This window comes from Lissotriton vulgaris, chromosome 1_1 (genome assembly GCF_964263255.1).
Source record: "Lissotriton vulgaris chromosome 1_1, aLisVul1.2, whole genome shotgun sequence".
In the NCBI taxonomy this organism is placed as follows: Eukaryota; Metazoa; Chordata; class Amphibia; order Caudata; family Salamandridae; genus Lissotriton; species Lissotriton vulgaris.
The window spans coordinates 1,027,168,821-1,027,184,935 of NC_141685.1; the positions used below are offsets into that span (position 1 = coordinate 1,027,168,821).

General features: G+C 43.5%; 1 protein-coding gene across 1 annotated transcript in view; it reads right to left on the reverse strand.

Annotated features, from left to right (window-relative positions):
• Positions 1–302: 302 nt before the first annotated feature.
• STX10 (syntaxin 10) overlaps positions 303–16,115 on the reverse strand; it is a 112,619-nt gene continuing 96,806 nt past the window's right edge. Inside the window, exons 7-8 of the mRNA XM_086961907.1 lie at positions 15,964–16,058; positions 303–3,001 (exon numbers count right to left, since the gene is read on the reverse strand). Coding sequence (XP_086818033.1) covers positions 2,925–3,001; positions 15,964–16,058 — 172 coding nt within the window. The 3' untranslated portion in view covers positions 303–2,924. The remainder of the gene's footprint in view (positions 3,002–15,963; positions 16,059–16,115) is intronic.

The window sequence follows — 16,115 nt, forward strand, 5'->3', positions numbered from 1 at the left end:
GTAAAGTAGGCAGGTAAATAACTGCAGAAAATACCCTTTAGCATATACTGTAATTTTCCAAAATGGAGTTCCAACAAATACAGCACAGGAAAAAATTATCAGAGGCATAAGGTCATAGAAAAAGCAAACTTGAAGGCAAATGGACACTCGTTTGGCTAAAAGCGAGGGCAACAACTGCATAACTTAAACTAAATACATGTAGTAAAAAATACAAATACAAGAAAACCGCACAGTTAACCCTTTGGGGATGCTGCAGCAATGGTCCCAATAAAACGAAACCGACACAATGAATGACAGGAACGTTAGTAAGAAAAGCCTTTTAATATAAACATTTGCACATATTAAATTACATGATTTCATCCCATATCCAGGCCAGTCCTGGAAGAGGACATATTACACCAAAACCAGTGCCAGCCATTAGCATCCCTTAGTATCTTCTTTCGGGCAGTTTTGGGCAGTTTCTCTTTTTGAATAGGCCTAATAAAGTGCAGCAGGCCGAGGAAGGGATTATGCATTCTCCTAACAGTTATTCCACAAACAAACGGAAACACAAGCATGGATCCAAGATGACCAGAGGATCAATGGCTTGTCTGTGTAAGATGTTACATTGGATTCGTAATAAAGCACTAAACTGCCTCTAGGACAAATTATACCTCATTAGTGATAGCAGAGGTGAGCAGACTCTTCCCAGAGAATTAGGTAGATTGAGCTGATAGCAACTGCCCACCCTCAATTCAACTTTTACACCCACAAATGATGTTCATATGGACCTGCCCGAAGGCAGACTGGCTTCAGAATCTGGAGGAGACTGAGGTCTCTCAAATGGGAATGAGTACTTCAGTGCCTTTTTCTAATGCCAACCCGTCTCACAAAAGCCATGCTGTAATGCTCTAATGCCACACCACATGTTGGTGCCTCATCCCGGCTTTCAGCCATGCAGATGTTAACACTGTACAATACACATATACAGCACCTGCCTATTAAATCTTGCACATTTGCAGAGGGCACACACGTTTAAAACTCGCAGATCCCATTTCCTCCAGATTCTGGTCATCATAGGGAGGGGTGTTAATGTGTTGTGAATTCGAGAATGCATCCAGTTTACTCAAAATTCTACTGTGACATATATTCAAATACACTACATTGTCAGCAAGAATATCTAATGCATGTACACTAGAAATTCATCAACAGTAGCAGCACAATTTCCTCCAATCAGTACATTTAATATCTTGGGTAAAGTTTTGGCTGGAAACACCAGAAGGCTGCCACCACAATAAGCATCAACCCGTAGTGTCGAACACACCCAAACCTTTGAAAAAGCAAAATGGTCTACAGAACGGATCCCCAAAATTAAGTAATCTAATCCAAGAGATGAAAGGTTCTGTATCCACGTACTAACCCATCGGTCCATCGGAACCTACTGGTAAGAGGCTCTATGTATTTTCATTTTTTCGATTTCCTGAGGCCATATAGCTCTGGTGATGAAAAGCTCAGTATCACTATATTTGTACCCCTCAGCCAATCCTGTGCTTAGGTGACGGTACAAATCTCTAAAGCAATCCCAGCAATATCATGAGCCGCTGCAATCTTAGAGGTGAGGGCAATAGAGACCCATAGCCCATCGAGTACTTGATACGGCAGGCTCTCTATGCAGTTGCTAGACCCTGGAACCCACCCAGCCTCAGAGCTCAGCATTTCTGTGCAATCCTCTGATAAAAGCCAGCCCTAGGGGTGGACCGGCTTCCCGTTCAATCCCAAGCACATTCAACCTTATAACAGATAGCATATGCACTTCTGGTGGCAGCCCCATCAGCTGTAGAAAAGACAAGATCTGCTTCCACTAAGACATCCATTCTTAAAGATGAAATGTGCATTGTCCCTGTGCATATTTTATACCCCGTACCATCCCCACAAGAATGGACAGCATAATGGGCAGAAGGATGAGCTTTTAATTGTACGGCATGAGAACATTCTCAAAATGCAGAATGTATTTAAGGCAGCCACTTTTTTTCTCGCTTGCAGACTTCTAACCTGGTGCCATGGCTGGCAGGAAGCTTTACAATTTAAGGGGATCTTCTTGATTGATAAAGGAGCTATGACATGTAGAAGTGCACTCTGTAGAATAATCCCTTCTCTCTTCATAACCCCATGAGTTTTAAAGACTATCTCAATTGAATTTTAAAACAATGTCGACAGTGTTTTAACAAGAATTAAGAATTTCAAAGATGATTCTTCTTGACCTTTAAAACAACCTTGCTGGTAGTTTTAACTCAAATGTTCCCAAGTTTTCATGGCACGTTTCCCTTTTTCTTGTTTAAATAAACACAATTTCCCGGTGATTTTAAATACCATTTTTTAGTGATTTAAATGCAAAGTTCCCTTGGGATTTCAGCACCAACAGAAATCCAGACACACACGTTACAGTAATTGATCATGAAGACAGGCACTGGCAGTGAGGTGGCTGAGGTCCAAGTTCTGGTGCTGTGTCGAGTGAATCTTGGCACTATATTGCACACTTCTGAGCGCATTGGCATCACCTGTACCACTCAGGCTGCGCTGGGCATTGCAGTTAGTATCTCTTTTGGCTGCCTGTGTAAGACATGCTTCAGTCCCTATAGCAAGGACATTTGTGACCTTCTACTGGCGATCACGGAAACAGATAAATGACCAGGGTAACATCGCTTTCCAGCATGGCCTGGTTGTTTCCGTCCCTCACTGCTGAATTACCATGGACACATTTTTTAAAAAACAACAAAGATAACGTCAACTTCTAAGAGTATAAAAGGCTGCAGAGCACTGCGGCGCGGGCACGACCCTGCAAGTGCGCAAAAGTGCGAGGAGTTCACAAGCTGATCCAACATGGGTAGGAAGCTGCACCCTCTTTTCTCCTTTGGTAATGGCAAGAAGAGTCCCACCAGACTCCGTCACAAGGCGAAGAGCAGAACGAGTACCACCATAAGGATTGCCACGAGGATGGCAATGGCACACCACTGCCGCCGCTCTAGGGAAGGAAATGAGCAAACAGTCACAATAATGCATAAACCTATTGACACAGCTCTTAAGTACACTATGTGGCAAATCACTGCATATAAGGTCACCGTCAGAGGCATGCACAGTTTTCTTGGGTTTAGGAGAAACCCGGATGTTGGGCTGTAGTTCATTAGAGGCTATGTGCATGTTGAATGCTCTTCAGTGTAAGAGTTTGCAATGGATAATGGCTACGTCAGTTAAACACATGCATAGACACCTTCAAGATCTAGGGTAGAGAGCATGTGAAGGTGGAGGTTTGGGATATTTCATTTCAAGCCATATGCAGAGCTGTTCAAGGTTGATAATGGTCACTTGGTGCTCAGTGTCACTCTACGGGAATTTGCATACAAAGCGCTGTATGACTGGGCTACACAATATGCCTAAAGTCACTGTCATATGTCGTGTACGCAGGTACGTTTTCATGTTAGGGAAGGAGAGTCCATTGAGTAACTCTAGTCGTCAGATACACACTTAAAGATCTGAATCCAGGAAAGATAGCCCAGTTTGTTAATGCACTTGCTGCAGGATTTGTGTGAAATTTGCAGCACAAAGGCAGGTACATCCGTTAGAAAGGCACCACCTTCCCCTATGTACCTGCTCCATATCCTCACAGAACAGTTCTGTCTCCTTGGTCAGTCCAAACTTTGTGAATAGGCTACAACCCCAAAGATTTCAAAACTTACATTTGAGTACATACAGACAAAGGTTGATGATGAAGGGGGGGGGGGGGAGTGATGGGAGATGGTCCTTAAGGAGAGAAATAGATGAGAGGGAAAAAGAAATAGAAAAAGATATAGAAATAAATACAAACAGTGGGAAGAATGAAAACATGAAAAAAAAGAATGAAGAAAAGTGGAAATATGAAGTAAAGTGAGACTTCAAAAGAAATCCAGACAGACAGGTATGTAGGCAAAGAAACTAAGGTTAGAAAACAGAAACAATATAATGAAAGAACGAATGATCAATGCAGAAATGGAAAAAATAGGAGATTAAGATTAGTCTTAGATACCTGCAATGTTCTAGAGGGAGCAGACTGTCAGGAGAAGAGAATTCCAGAGAAAGAACAGCGAAGACCTGGACACTAATTTTTCTACCATAAAATGCTTTTAGTCTGATCTAAGTGGGCAAGATGAAACTGAGTGGGATACTTTACTGAACTAATAAATAGTCATGTTCTGCAGAAGGCATGGTGGTGAAATGCATAATAACTTGAATTCAATGCAAATATACTTTGGTTACTGGTGGAGGTTACACAATTTGGCGTGATGCCTACGAGTAATCACACTGCAGTTATCTGCATTAGGTGTAGTTGGTGGGTAAGCTGAAATAGTAATTACTAGTACTATGTTTTGACTAGACAATGCAGATTCAATGATAACTGTCCCCCAAAACAATATACAACTTGAAAATCAATATGAAAGTGATAGCAGCACACAAAATCACACAGGATTTCACTTGCACATATTAAACATAATCTAGCTGGGGTCCCACGTTTTAACTACTGAAATACGACTCCGAATTTAACGAATGGTTGAAGGCCCTAAAACGAGACAAAAAGAGGACGCAAAGCCCTTGCTTGTCCAGACGACAAAAAGCTTCATTTCATCATAATTCAACTTGAATCATCAATGAAAGCACTCATCACTGACAACCCCCTTATACTACCTAAACAGAGCCCAGGTACAGATCGAGTCAGGTGAATCAGTGTGTCACAGGGTTCTGTGCCAAAAAGTCAGGGTTGGCTGGCATGAGCCTGTGGCATTTGGCAGCTGCTTGTTCACTGGTGGACAGGAACAAGGCACAGACCAGATGCCCATAATGGTGATAGTCAGGGCTTCATTACATGGAAAAAGAGTTTTGATGATATGCATCCAAGTTGCAAAATGTCTGTCAGTACGTTAGTTATGACTTCCATAATTGGCAGCTGTAAATCCAATACGCTCACTGCCCCTCTCATTACCAAGGGAAAGGAGGCACTCTCTTCGTTTAATGGCATAGCGGGATTAAAACAATCCAGTGACGGGGAAGTGTCCAAACCTCTGGCCTCCTGCAAGTCCATGAATACATTGTCATCACCATTGAGTTGGGGAGCATCTGCCTCATCTCCACAGATTGGTTGGCTCTGCTAGTAGTCTGAGCCAAAAGGTTCTTGGGGCACTGGAGCACGGCTTGGAGGCAAATGCATAGTTCTGGCACAATCAGACTTAATTGGGGCTGGGTGGTTCGCTACGACTTCGGGACATGACCTCAGTCAAGATGAGATTAAATTGGCTCAGAGTCAGAAAGAATTATGGGTACATACTGTGCCTGCAGTATCTGATATGGTGTCCATGTCAAACCGACCAGCATGGATTTTTAGTGCAGGATTGGAAGCGGTCTATGGCATATGAGATGAACCAGAGGTTGATTCAAGAAGAACAGATGGTACAGATGGCGGACCCTGTGGCATTAACCCAACTGGAGGCCTCCCCGGGTCTTTGGGGCTCGAAGTCATACCAGAGGGAGATGTAAGAGCACCAAAAATTCACAACATGGCCTCTCTAAAGGCTTCAACGATGGATCTGGAAACTTAAGATACAGCTGATTTAATTGCAGGATCGACTTCGGTGAGGGATCAGGAGCAAGACTGCAAGGGTCCTCACGACTTATCATGCTGAGTTGAGGGACTGGGACCAATGCCGCTCTGCCTTCTTGTGCTTCCACTTTGATTTACTGGAAAGCATTAACCGCAACGAGAACCTGTTGCAGAAATGGCAGAGAGAGTAGTCGAGAAGGACTTCCGAGAATTCTTTCAGTGCTTAGTAACATACTGCTTCGATTCGCATTCCTCGATGGCCTTCACATTCTTGCTTGCAGGAATTGAGAGCTGTGCGCCCAACCTTAACATCAGAGACACATGTCTTAAGAATCTGTAAGACATTTGCTTGTAGCAGTAACTTCAAGGCTTAAACCTTGTAGTTTTAAAAGGGGGCATAGTTTTCTTTAACACTGCAAAAAAATATTTTGTCACCAGAAGAGGAAAAAGTTAGAACTCTGCATCCACGGGTGAAGGCGCAGAAAGAAAAGACCCAACATTTACAATCGGGAATAATCTGAAGGTGATGAATCTATGATTAAAAGTATCCATCAAAATTACTACCCTGAGCCACCATACTCTGATAAATGGTATAATAACTACTGGAGTAATGGATAATCAACACAGTCTCCAGGCTGCTTGAGTAAGGGCTTTCAGAAAAGAACCATTTGGAATATAACTTTTTGGGGGACTTTGATACCATTTTTTCAGGTTGATTTTAGTAAAGCATTAAGTAATGAAGTGGCATCAATTGAATCCTAATGTCAAATCAAATAAGATATAATTATTCGGACGTGCGTAAGGGAAAGAAGTCCAAAGATCACTAGATACATTTTGATAAAGTTTCTTTTATTTCGTTTTCAATAATGAGAGTTCTTTACAGTCCAACCAAAGCGTTTCGTTCTCCATCTGAGAACTTAATCAGGGCTTAGAAGTCGTGAAACGCCGTTCTGTACGGTGCATAAAAGAAATCAGTCAATATCACGATTATTCATGAGAGAGTATGGTCGATTCCAAGTAGAGGTTCCCAAGAGGGAATATCTTGTACATATGTGCTGTAGAATTGCAGAAGACCATCCGATGTGTAGACGGATCCTCAAAAAGATGGTACTTACATCATTATAGGGTTGCCACAGATATAAAAGCTTTATAAACTTTCTTGGCTGGTTCAATCCAATCCAAAATAAAAGCACCCCTCGTATTTAAGAGTGGAATCGACACTCTATATAAAAGAAATGCCATTATGCAGGTCCATTATATAGGCTATAGCATGGGTACTCACAAACTTTCTTTCGGGGGCCAAATTTACACTGTGAATTGTGTCCGAGGGCCGCACCAGTGGGGGCGGGGTCAGTGGGGGAGGGGGCGGGGCTAGAGCAATAAAAAAAAACTGACCATGAGGTTGATCACTGGTCCCTCCAGCGGACACCTTCATGCACTGAGCCACCAGACCCGGCATACACACATCTCTCTCTCTTGCCCTCTCTGTCTCCCTCCCTCCCTCTCACTCTCCCTTGCTCTGTCCCCCTCCCTCTGTCTCCCTTTCCCTCTCTCACTCCCTCACTCTGTCTCCCTTTCCCTCTCACTCCCTCACTCTGTCACTCCCTTTCCCTCCCTCCCTTTCCCTCTCTCACTCCCTTTCCCTCCCTTCCTTTCTCTCCCTCCCTTTCCCTCTCACTCCCTCATTCACTCTGTCTCCCTTTCCCGCCCTCACTCTGTCTCTCTTTCCCTACCTCACTCCCTCACTCTGTCTCCCTTTCCCTTACTCTGTCACTCCCTTTCTCTCCCTCCCTCCCTTTCCCTCCATCCCTTACCCTCCCTCCCTTTCCCTGCATCCATTTCCCTCTCTCACTCCTTCACTCTGTCTCCCTTTCCCTCCCTCACTCTGTCTCCCTTTCCCTTCCTCTCTCCGTATCCCTTTCCCTCCCTTACTCTCTTACTCCATTACTCCCTCACTCTGTGACTCCCTTTCCCTCCCTCACTTTGTCTCCCTTTCCCTCCCTCACTCGGTCTCCGTTTCCCTCCCTCACCCGGTCTTCCTTTCCCTCCCTCACTGTCACTCCCTTTCCCTCCCCCTCCCTTTCCCTTCCTCCCTTTCCCCCCTACCCTTTCACTCTCACTCCCTCACCAGATCTCCATTCCCCTCCCTCACTCCCTCTCTGTCACTCCCTCCCCCCCCCCCTTACCCTCCCTTTCCCTTCCACCCAGGGCACAAGTCCTAAAAAAAGAAGTGGGGGGACGCTGACGTCACAACAAGAAGTGATGTCACGAAAGGTGGCTTGCACCTTCAGATTCATTGCCTCCTCTTGCTCGCCCCTTAGATGCGATTGCATCAGAGAAGCCAGTGCGTGAGCAGCATTCTGAATGAGCTCCAATCTCACCCCAGAGAGGCCAAATAGTGAATGTGCTGCTCCATGTGCTCCAGTTATCGAGCTCCCGGTAAAATAAGTGTGGGGACGCTGTCCACCCGCGTGGAACCTTGACTTGAACCCTGCTTCCACCCTCTCTTTCCCTCCTTCCCTCTCTTAATTCCTCACCCGTTCAACCTTTCCCTTCCTCACTTAGTCTCCTTTTCTTTCCCTCTCCCTCTTTTCTCACCCTGCCTCTGTGTCAGCCCGGGCTGAGACAGCTTCGGAGCGCACACACACACAGATGCACCGAGCGCATTAACAGGTCTTTAAAAGACCATTAGCATGTAAATGAGGCTGTGTTGTTCACCTCTGCCCCTGCAGCTCCACTCCAACTATGGCAGGAATCCCCCGGCCGGCCCCCACAGAGCAGCAGAGTCTAGGAGTCGCGCTGCTGTAACTTAGTTTGCAGACACTCTTTTTTAAAAAAACAATTCAAACACTGGTATGATTCAAACACTGGTATGACTATGAGTACCCCTGGGCTATAGTATGCCTTAACGTACCGATCGCCAGGTTCTCGCGGAACCTGGCGTACGGTACGTTAAGGCATACTATAGCCGATGGGAACAACTCCCTTTATAACTTAATGGACCTGCATAAGGACATTTCTTTTATATAGAGTGTCGATTCCACTCTTAAATACGAGGGGTGCTTTTATTTATGGTATGCAGCTTACAATTCTGCTTAACTGCTTTATCATGAATTTGTAAAAATTTCAGAAGTTTGCAGTTTAGCTGAGGATTTGTAGAGGCCAGACTTCTCATAATGGCTGTTCTGTACGTACGTATCCCTCTCTCATTAAATAAATGCTTTAAGAATGTGCGGCGTGCATTATTCAGTTTAGGACATATGGTGACCAGATGCACGAAATCCTACTTCGGAGCATCACATAGCCTGCACGTTTTAGATCCTCTCTATCTCCACGCAGGTTTGTCTGAGAGGGACCGCAGTTCACCTAAATGCATGGCCAATAGTTTTTTCCTAAGATACACCGGATATTTTAGGTGTAACTAAGCCGCCGGTTGCAATGCGACATAGGTTTGTATTGTCAGCTACGCATGTGATCTCTGCGAGAATTTGCTTTTGTCCTCAACTAGCGAATGTATTTTTTGCAGTTTTATTCATGGTTTGGCAAAACGTGGTATGCAATAGATTCAAGTTCCATAAGTCACCCGTATTGGTTAGATGTAAAGATGATGACAAGTATTTGTTATAACTTGAGTTCACATCGTTGTTCACGGATTCCCATAGAGCACTAATTAATGGAGTAGACTGATTGTTGCATAATTTATGCATTGACTTGATGAAGTGATATCTTCCTGCTTTGGTTTGTTGTGTCAGTCCAAATTCCAAACGAATTTGTGCTGGAGAGGCATTACAAGGCAGACCAAAGACCCGTCTGTATTGTTATTGTTATTTTTGATTTGTAACGCGCCCAATCACCTGCAGGCCTCTAAGCGCTCGGAAATCGATGGTACAAACAACAACTTTAGCAACACAGATAGGCAACCAATAGCCTAGTTGGCACTCAAGGACCTCCTAAATAGCAGCGTTTTTAACCCCTTTCTAAAGCGTAGGAGGTTCTCTTCCCTGCGCAGTGGCTCAGGTAGAGTGTTCCATAGTTGAGGAACCAGCACCGAGAAGGCTCTTCCACCCTTGGTGACAAGTTGATAGCGAGGGCAGACCAACAATTGAGAGTCTGAGGATCTGAGGGTTCTCATTGGGCTGTACACCGCCACACGGTCTTTAATGTATGCAGGCGCCATGCCATAGATGGCTTTGTGGGCTATACACAAACTTATGAATTCCACTCGCTCCTTAATAGGGAGCCAGTGGAGGCTCTGTAACAGGGGAGATGCTTTAGTTCGTCTTGGCAGTCTAAAAATGAGGCGAGCAGCATCATTCATCACAACCTGCAGCCTGTTTGTCAGGATTTTTGGCAGACCAAGGTAGAGGGCATTTCCATAGTCTATCCTTAAAAGCACGGTGGCTGCGACAATGGAGCGTAACATGGATTGGGAGATGACAGGTACTAATTTCCGTAGCTGTCGAATAATATTGGTACAGCTACCCACCACTGAAGAGATCTGGTTACCCATTGATAGGTCGCAGTCTAATTTAATCCCTAGACTCTTCACATTCAGGCTAGGTTTTGGAGCCGGGCCTAACTCTGCGGGCCAGTAGAGGTCACACCATGGAGAAGTGGCGGATGGAATCACCAATACCTCAGTCTTATCTGGATTGATTTTTAGGAGGTTTCCTGTCACCCATTGGACCGTGTGTCTCAAGATGTTCTGAGTCTGGAGTTGAGCGGCACTAGTGTTATCGACACTCAGCAACAGCTGCGTGTCGTCCGCATAGTTGAATACTGTGCAGCCCATGCGCGCTAGAGAGGCAATCAGAGGCTGCAGGTATATGTTAAATAGAAGTGGGGACAGGGCCGAGCCCTGGGGCACCCCACATTCTAAATTCCCCACTTCAGAGGTTTCTTCCCCAAGTTGTATTCTTTGGCTCCTTCCTGACAAAAAGGACTGCAACCATCTGAAGGCCCGGCCTTTGATGCCAAAGTCATTCAGTCTTTCCAGCAGCAAAGCATGGCTGACGGTATCGAACGCCGCTGAAAGGTCTAACAAGATCAGGGCGCTCGGTTTTTTTACCGTCAGCCAGGCCTCTCAATTCATCCAGCACCGAGAGCATCACCAACTCGGTGCTATGATGCGCTCGAAACCCTGCCTGTCGTTCATGAAGTAGATGGTGAGACTCCAGGTACATGGACAGGGATTTTAGTACATGTTGTTCCAGTACTTTAGAGAGGAATGGTAATTGAGAGATCGGCCTGTAGTTTTTTAATACTGCGGGGTCGGCGCCAGGCTTTTTCAGCAAAGGTCTCACACGCGCTTCTTTGAGTTCTGCTGGTAAATGTCCTGTCTCCAAGGACCTATTTAGGAGGGAGATGACCCGCTCCTCCAGTAAGGGACGGGCTACCTGAAAGATTTTAGGTGGACATGGGTCCGCTGGAGATCCAGACTTGATTCTGTCCATCAACTGTTGCAGACTCAGACTGCAGACTTGTAGTCTATCCAACATTTTGGATTCCTTACCGCGTTTCACCATGCTTGCGTAAGTAAGAGATGGAACCAGTTTGGCTTTAATTACAGAGAGCAGTGGTTGATAAGAGGGGCCGTCTAATTTCTTAGCAAGTAAACAGAATTATTGTGTTGAAGCATTATTTTTTCTAACCATATATTCTTGATGTGCACGAAAGTTAAAATTTTTATCAAAATTGAAACCTAAATATTTATAAACACAGACTTCTTCTATGGTTACATTGTCCAGCCTGATCTTTAGTGCAGCATGTGGATTATTCCCAATACGCATGGTTTTTGTCTTGTTAATGTTAATTTCCAATTCCTAATGTGTACTATCCACATACAATAGATTCTCTTCTACGTGGATAGTACAGATCACCGCCAGGTTCTATCAGTTGTGAGGAGGAGCAGACATCATTGAGCTCCCCTTTTCATGACGAGTAGTTTCTTACTCCAGGACAGACGCCCTCTCATATGTTTATTGGCCTTCAGCTCTCCCCTTGGTTAGTTTGCACTATGACCTATTAATTTAACTATATGCTGGTTTCTAAAATTGGTACTCCTATCCGTGGATCCTTATTGAAGTGGTCTGCTTCTTACTTGAGGCTTAGCATCTTTGAGAACTTTGTTGCTTGGGGAGGGTTTCCATCTTCAGTGGCGTGTTACAGCTTCATCATTCGGTTACCAGATGACATCGCATTCATTAAACATATGTAGTATGTATTTTTATTGAGCCCCCTTTAGTGCACATTGAGGAATCGTGCAAGTATCCAGGATGGCTGTTGGCCACCACCCTACTTGATTTCTCAGCACCCTGATGAAGGAATTGGCTAAAAAAATCTCTCACCTTCGAAACGGCGTCAGCACATTTTTTGTGTATTTGTAATCACATGTGCTATTTATTCTGTGTATGACATCATTATTTTTTGTTGTTTTTGTATGTATTTTACTGTCTCATGTTTGTGTATTGTTTGTGTATTGTTTTGAATTTTGTATTTGCACATTGTTCATTGTTCTTCGCATCTTGATTATGGGGCTCCATAACAATCGATGTCCACCATGGTGGCTTTTATGATAATTTCATATGTGATATCTACATGGTATTTATATTAATGTTCTTCATGTATTAGAAAATGTAATAAATGTTGAAAATGACTTGTCTATGGGACATATGAATTTATGGATATACTATCCTTTTGAAATTAACAATTAGGGAGACTGTTCTTGTTGTTAGTCATTGTATTTCCCCTGATCTCTCTATTATCCTGATTCAGGGGCCCTCTTATGTTTTTCCATGAACTGTAGAACTTGACATCTTTGTGCAATGTGCTGTTTCCTGCTCAATGTATTTTTTTCCTTGCTCACACCATATGATCTCATTGGCTCCCTGTCAAAGACAGAATTATATTCAAGGGCCTGTGCATTGCACAAAGAGCATTTTGGAAATCAGGCCCCACAATCAATCACACCCTTGTCACACCTTACCAACCAAATAGACAGCTAAGGTCTACCTCCTCATCTCCTCACAATACCCAGAATCAAGAAAGCTAGATGTGGTGGACGTTCCTTCTCTCACAACACGGCCAAACTCTGGAACTCCCTCCCCCCTCACCTGCGCGCAGAACACAACCTACTGTTCTTCAGAAAAAAGCTAAAAACTCAGCTGTTTAACACCAGAACAGGCTCCCCTTGTCCCCTCACGTGCGTTTGTCTGCAGCGCTAGGACGCCTCAGGGTAGCTACCGCGCTCTATAAATATTCTTTTCATTTCATTTCTTTTCATTTCATTTCATATTTTAGATTGTTTCCTCTGCCATACGCTTATAATGAACAAGTATAATAATGAAAGAAATGCTTGTTATATGTTTCATTTCATAGAGCAGACCATTATTACACAATGGGACACTGAACAGCTAACAGAGTAGACTTTCAATGGTTCTCATGAGAACCTTCCTAGATACATCTTTTTATAATATGCTGTAGCCACATTCAAATAACTACATGAAGGCAGGGACGTTTACAGTAAGAATCGAGGGAGAAGTCGACGGACCATCGGAAGATCCTTCCTCATTGGCTATAGATGACATAACCGCCTGTTTTTGTAACATGTTTTGTGCTTTCTATATGGTATGTGTTCCTAGCTAGAGCGTTAAGGCATTCTATTTATTATTTATTTATTTATTTATTAATGACACTTATAGAGCGCGTACAATTACCCGTGGGCGTCTCGGCGCTGAACTGCAATGATGTCTCTCCCTGATCCGATTGTCCAAAAGCATGTTTTACTGATTGAATAACCAGGTCTTCAGTTTTTTTCTAAACTGAAGCAATGAGGGGCTTGTTTTTATATGGTTCGGTAGGGTGTTCCAAAGTTTAGGGGCCGCAATTGAGAAGCGGCGATCACCCCAAGAGACTGTTCTGCAGCGATGAACCACTAGTTGATTGAGTGAGGTAGATCGAAGTATGCACCCGTACCATGCCATGTCCCTTAGCACTTTATGATGCTAACCTGAATTGCCATAAGCTGCTGCTAACAGTGATTTCTTTGTTTTCCTTACGATTTGTGACAAGACTTTCTATCCGATGCCGTTCATAGCTACTGATGTGATTAATTCCTTTCACCTATTTTAACGGTTTCTACTGCAGTTGTTAGGGAACTCAGCTGAGTTTCCACAACTACTCTTTATGGGAAATTCGACCTTTTTATAGTTATCAGGCTTCTGCTCCAAAGATTTTACTTTCTCTTTTCCAAAAAGAACTCTATGAGTTTTTGCTAGGATAGGTTAAATCCTTTAGATTAGGATTAGGGCCACTTTGTTTATGGAACACGTGGTTATTTTGTATGCTTGTTTGAACTACATTTTCTCTATATTTTTTGTAAATGGATTTATTTGACTAATCTAAATAAAAAGACAATACAGACTAATATCTTAAAGAGAAAATAAACTTGTAATACTTCACCAAACCTCTCATTATTGACTGACCATCTACTGTTAACCCCTTGCGCGCTGGCCAAATTTTCACGCTGTGCGGGCAAAATAGAGAGTGGGCGGAGTTCGGACGACCCCTGCCCGTCGTTAGCACACACCCACCGTGACGCGTGACTGCCAGGGGCCGTTCTGAGCACCGAAAGGGTTAAAGACTATGTTTATTTTAGAGAAGTATTTGGGCTGTGCCTTGTTCTAATACAGTGGCAAAGATTCATCGATCCGAAGAGGCCAAGTTCGCTTAGTAAGTATGAGTTGGAGCTACTTATAAAATGTTTATGCGATTTCCGTGCTCACAGACCCCAGTGATATATTTGGGTGTAACTGCTTGTCGTCTGCGTATTGTTATAGATTGATGAGGTCAGTGAGTAAAGTCCCACAGGTTACAATTTAGGGGTAGAAGATGATGGGGAAGTGAAGAAACCGTGGAGGATTTCTGGAATTTTGGGTATCCAACCTATTGGAGATGAACCACTAAAAGGACTGCATCAGTGAAATCCATGTGTGTTTCCATCCAGGGTGTTGAGCTAATGCTTGGCCCTCGAATGCATCAAAGACTGTTGAGAGGTCAACAGGATTAGGAGCCAAGTATCATTTTTGGCACTGAAAAAGAGAGCATCACGGACTACTTGTATGGTAGTTGTCTTCTTCCTACATCATGTTCTAATCAGATTTGTACATCTCTAGGACACCATCCTTGGTGATCAATTCCTGTAGTTGGATAGCAACGTTACCTATGATCCTTCCGATGAAAGGCAGGTGAGTAATGGAATGGTGGCTGGCATGGTTGTCTGTGTAAGTTGGCTTTTTTTTCAACAGAGGAGGATCTGTCCTGTTTGGGGTTGTCTGGGAATGTTCATTGTCTGAGGGAAGCATGGATGATGTTCAGAGGGATTTGATGATGGTTGATGGCGGGATGTGACTTCAAAGGAGCAGGCCTTGAGTGCTTAGATGGTTAGATTGGTGGGTGAGGGGATGTGAAAGAATTTTATATTGTATATGTACTTTTATGTTTTATGTTTTTTGCAAAATAACCGAAATAAAGTTTTTTTATTAAATTGAAAGCCTCTCTATTTAGGGATGGAGTGATGTGGGATAATGGGTGGTGAGCATGTCTTTCTTGACTTGTCCAGGAGTGTTCTGATTTTTCTGATCTCATAGGTCAAAATGGTGAATGTGTTGAATTTGTCACTATATTCAAAGGCTATAGGGTTTAAGCCTTGGTTGATACAGTGCTTGACTGGCCTTGAAGAGAGCTTGGCTCCTCTAGGTTGCTTTGTTGATGGTCGTTTTGTAGAAGGTAGCATTAGACAAGCAGAAGAGCGACCTAGTCAGTTTCCATGGTTTTCCTTGTCCTCATATATTGTGTTTATAGGTTTATTCTTAGGAAGTACTTTGGAATACCAAAGCTTGGAGCATCATGGTTCCCTTGTAATAAAGACACATTAGTTAAATTGCGAAAATCTAGGGCGGTGCTTGTACAATCTACCAGAAGACTGGGGATGCACAGTCACAGAGCCTACCATATGGCCGGTGCTGAGAAGCATCAGAAAATGTCAGTATTTCACAAGATAAAACGGAGTCAACAGAGAGGGGATAGTTAGAAAATGAAACTGAAGGCTTGGGAGTTAGCAATCGCGATTGGTAAAACAACACGATCAAACAATAGCCTAGCAAGAAGAAAAGATTGCGTGAGGGCCAGAGAAAAAAAAAACAGTTGTAACAGACAGAAAAAATAAAAAAGGAAATGGAAAACAATACCAATCAAAGGGGAAAAAATATAAGAAACTGGGGAAATGACGAGCGGAAAGTAAAGCAGTGTGTGGAGAAGGGGGAAGAAGGGCAATAGAAACCACAGGGTGCAGCATTTACCGCTAGTCATGTGCGAGACTTTTGCCATCTTCTTGAGTACACCATCCATACGTGACTGAGTGTTATCCATTTCTTGTGCAAAGTCATCGAGCATCCTAAAAAAGGAAATAAACAGTAAAAAAAGTAGAGTAGGGTCTTGGAGACCAGTATGC